The 4796-nt window shown below is 38.8% G+C and overlaps 1 protein-coding gene across 1 annotated transcript in view; it reads left to right on the plus strand.

Moving 5' to 3' along the window:
• The window catches only part of MAGI1 (membrane associated guanylate kinase, WW and PDZ domain containing 1), a 627906-nt gene that overhangs the window by 514583 nt on the left and 108527 nt on the right, over nucleotides 1-4796 (plus strand). The window contains 1 exon segment of the mRNA XM_007445682.1: nucleotides 1369-1570. Coding sequence (XP_007445744.1) covers nucleotides 1369-1570 — 202 coding nt within the window.

The following is a 4796-nucleotide window of genomic DNA, read 5'->3' on the forward strand; positions in this document are numbered from 1 at the left end:
CAGTTGCAGCAGGAAAGGGAATTTAGGAGATCAAGCAATTAAAGAGGCCAGGAGTACATGAAATCAGAGAGGCTTCATCAGGGGTATTAGGTGACTTTCTCTGTATTTCGTCTCTGCTTTCCTCTACATGAGTTTAATTTTCAGACAAGTCTTGCCAAGCTTTACAACATGAGAATCTATCAGCTTAATAACTTCAGCATCAAGAGGCTACCTCTTGCTTGATAGTTCCAGCAAGCACTTCCGTGCCTACATTAGTTGGCCTTGGATCATGTGCTTGATTCAGTCATAAAGGCAAGAGTGATAGGGGTGTGACTTGGGCCCACTGCATGAACTTGGAGTGGGTGTAAGTCAGTCCCCACCTGGACCACATGGACCTTGCATGGAGGGGATGATTTCCAAATGGAGATCTGAGCGGTGGTACCAGAAGACGAGGGGGTAGATGCAAGGCAGGGCAAGGCCAGTCGGCCTCATCAACGGCAGTGGGTTTTTGGTGGAGGTGGTTGTTTTAATAGGCTTGACATGTCCTCCATCCAACTTTTGGATTACCTTTATTCTCATGTGTGTTGTTGGGAGCTATTGATCGGGGGAAGATTTGAAAAGAGCCTTTTATTATTCCTCAGTCTGCTTTGAGTAAATCAGAAATGTCTGCAGGAGAATTACTGAGGGAGATAGAAAATGACTACATCCCCAGATTAATATGTTTTAAAGCCCCATGGAGATTGAGAATGTCAACAGTGCCGTTTGTGGAGACTTCGGTGACATCACCTCTTGTTGTTTCTAGTTAATAAGAAGGCAAGGAGACTCAGGTACTTAGAGCCTTCAGGACTCAAGTCAAAGCAGTCCAGCAACACAGTACTGTTCTGGAGGTAACTGTCTTGGTTTTCACAGTAACATTCTCCTCACTTTTCCCAAGGAGGCTAGAATCTGACTCAGTGGTAGAGCTGTCTCTATGTTCTAAACTTTTTGGAATTGATTTTTTTCTTGCCTCCAAAAGTCCTCTTCAGTCATGAAACCAAATGATACCTATGGGATGAGAGTGCAGCTCAGTCTGTGATCTGATGGCCTTCTTAGTTTAAGGGACTTGAGGGTTTGAGTCATGAATGTGTTTCTTCTTTGACATTTCCAAGATTGTGAGCAATTCATTATTTGTGCATGTTTTTCCCTTCTTTCTTTTTCAGTAAAATAAAGTTGATTCATCATTTTGATGTTTTCTATTCAAAGAACTTTCATCTAAATAAAACAGTATAGTCGATGTCCAGCAATTAGGAAAGGATGAAGGCTTTTAAGAATATAGATGCCCACAGTAGTGAACGCCTCAGTTTGGGGTATGATTGACGATGGTTTTTTTCTCTCCCCATGATTAAACAGCCGATTCTGGTGACCAAGAAGAGCACAGTCTTCAAGAAGCAACGCTCCCGCCTGTCAATAGTAGCATCATCGCCGCTCCCATCACGGACCCTTCTCAGAAGTTCCCTCAATACCTACCTCTTTCTGCAGAGGATAATTTAGGTCCTCTACCTGAAAACTGGGAGATGGCCTATACCGAAAACGGAGAAGTCTATTTTATAGAGTAAAGTACCATTATTTCTACCTGAATCTCTCTCTCTTTTTCCATTTCCCTTCTTTCTCTTTCTCTAGCAGCTACTGATGTAAATTTATTATGAAAGGATTGATCATGTGCTGATGGTCTTCTCTCCTACGATTTAACAAGCCTTGTACAAAAAAGCAATTAGCATAACATCCTAATCATTGAAACTGAAGAGCTGGAGGAAGCATAAGATTAATAATTTCTCTAAAGAGTTAGACAACTAAACTATGGTGTATATATAAATTATGGTACTATATATAAAGGATATATCTAGCTGCTTAGAATATATAAATCCTTTGCCTATTTTTTCTTAATTGGGTTGTAGTTTCTTTTTTTTTTTTTTTGAGTTTTAAGAGTTTTTCATATATTCTGGATACAATTCCTTTATTATATTTGTGATTTGCAAACATTTTGTCCAAGTTTGGCTTTTCTTTTCATTGTCTTAACTGTGTCTTTTGAAGAGCCAGAAGTTCTTAATTTTTATGAAGTCTAATTTATCACTTTTTTTTCCCCCTTGTGGATTGTGTTTTTAGTGTAGGAGCTAAGAAATCTTTGCCTAACTCAAAGTCAAAATGCAGTCTTTTTCTGCTCTATTTCTTTTAGAAGTTGTATAGTTTACATTTAGGTCTATGATCCATTTTAAGTTAACTTTTTTGCATGGTTCAAGCTATAAGGATTGAAGTTTGAGACTATAGAGATGTGAAAAGTCTTTCAAAATTAAAAACTTAATATTATATAGTTAAATATTTAACAAATAACCTGTACTGGAAAGGAAAAAATTACATAAAACTGCAACCATTCTAGAAAATCTAAGATAATGTAATTTCTTAACCAATACTCAATTTTTTAAATGTTGTACTTTGGCTCTATTGTTGAGATTCCCTATTAAGATTCACCATAGTTTTATGTACCATAAAAAAGAAAAACAAAATGATCAATTAATCTATAAAATAATTAAAAACATAGGTAAGTCTGTTCTTCTCAAATACTGCGTGTTGGCCAAAAAGTTCATTTGGGTTTTTCCATAAGATGTTACGGAAAAACCCGAAAGAACTTTTTTGGCCAACCCAATAGATTAATGTTGAAGATCTGCTCTTCAGGGAACAATAACAAAGGACGTTTTTGAATAACATATGAAGTGTCGCACCTTTGTAAAATATATGGGTATATACACATATCTGCTGTGTTCTTATATGTGTATATTTGTTTTCCGTGAATATGTAGATATAGTTCTATGTGTAGAAAAATTCTGGAAGTATCTATTAACACTTGAGTTTGAGTTAAGTAAGGAATTTAAAGAATTTATTTTCTTAACTACATTACACATGTCTGTGGATTTGGAATATATATTTCCACTCAAATAATATTCTAGCATATATTTTGTAATTAGAAAAATCAGCAAGGCTAAGAAAGTATAATTTTCCTAAGGACATGGGAGTGAGGGAAAAGGCTTGGGTCTCGTAACACACCCTCTTTCAGAACTAACCTAGGAAATCCGAGATGAGTGAACTAAACCTCCTGGGTCATTTTCCAACCAGAAGGAGGGGACAGTCCATACTTCTGTCTTCATGTTCATGACAAATGCTTATTGCAGACAGGGGTGGATGGTGAAGTCTTTTCCTGGGAGTTAGGGAAATACAGTGGTTAAGAGCTCTCCTAAAAACTCATGTTATTTCTACCCCTTACTATTTGTATGATCTTGGGAACTTGAGTTTGCCTCTCTGCATGTCAGTTTTCCCTGTGTGCAGAAGGACATGAATGTTGTGGATCATGCCTACGCTGTCAGATTTTCGTGAGAGTTAGATGTGGTAATGGATGTAAAGCGTGGGCTCGTATTAATTACTGAGCATTATTGTTACTGTTACCATTTTTATCATCATCGTTTGGCTACTGCAGAGGAGTTTAAATGTTATAAAAATGGATGTCACCTATAAGCTTAGAATTTTGTACTTAGCTTTTGCAATAAATTGCCTTTTAAAGTTATGTCCATTAGTAAGGAAAAATTATGTTGAGCAAAGGAAAATATAACAGAGGAATTCCTAGTACAGAGTAATATGTGAAACTCAAATTTTTAGAAAAGAATGTATCGATAGGGGCTTCCCTGGTGGCCCAGTGGTGAAGAATCTGCCTGCCAATGCAGGGGACACAGGTTCGGGCCCTGGTCTGGGAAGATCCCACATGCCACGGAGCAACTAAGCCCGTGTGCCACGACTACTGAGCCTGCGCTCTAGAGCCTATGAGCCACAACTACCGAGCCCTCGTGCCGCAACTACTGAAGCCTGCACACTGCAACTACTGAAGCCTGTGCACCTAGAGCCCATGCTCTGCAACAGGAGAAGCCACCGCAGTGAGAAGCCCATGCACCGCACAGTGCAATGAAGGGTAGCCCCCGCTTACCACAACTAGAGAAAGCCTCTGCACAGCAACGAAGATCCAACGCAGCCAAAAATTAAAAATAAATAAAATAAATTTATTTAAAAAAAAAAGAATGTATTGATAGTTTTGCTCAAGACTGACTTGATGTATTTGAAAAAAGAAAGTTGGTTATTTTGATGGTTAATGAGGACTGTGCTTAGTAAAAATGGTTAGTAAAGACCCAAGACTGTGGCTGATTTATAGGAGAGTACTGTGATTTGCTTACTTTTCATAACCTAATTTAGCTTTTAACCAATGCCAGGCCAATCTTCATTGGCCTAATGTTTAATAGAAAATTTATGCAAAAGTATGGCTTATTATGACAACTCTGTGATTTGGTCTGCAGCTATCAAATTCTGTAGATATTAAATTATTAGATACACACCATTTTTATTTTAGCCTAAATTATGTATCCTGGTTAATGAGTTTTCGGGTGTCCTTCATTCTGAAAAACTTCATCTTAGAGTATCTTACATTGAATAGCAAGTTAAATTTCTATAGAATCAGATCTACCTTGTTTTACATATATGTGTCTATGTTAGCTTTACAGTTTATGGGAAATCTAAGAAATACCGGAATTTAAGAACATTAAAAAAGCAAGCATGGGGCTTCCCTGGTGGCGCAGTGGTTGAGGGTCCGCCTGCCGATGCAGGGGACACGGGTTCGTGCCCCGGTCCGGGAGGATCCCACATGCCGTGGAGCGGCTGGGCCCGTGAGCCATGGCTGCTGAGCCTGCGCGTCCGGAGCCTGTGTTCCGCAACGGGAGAGGCCACAACAGTGAGAGGCCCGCGTA

Source organism: Lipotes vexillifer, unplaced genomic scaffold (assembly GCF_000442215.2).
Source record: "Lipotes vexillifer unplaced genomic scaffold, Lipotes_vexillifer_v1.1 scaffold239, whole genome shotgun sequence".
In the NCBI taxonomy this organism is placed as follows: domain Eukaryota; kingdom Metazoa; phylum Chordata; class Mammalia; order Artiodactyla; family Lipotidae; genus Lipotes; species Lipotes vexillifer.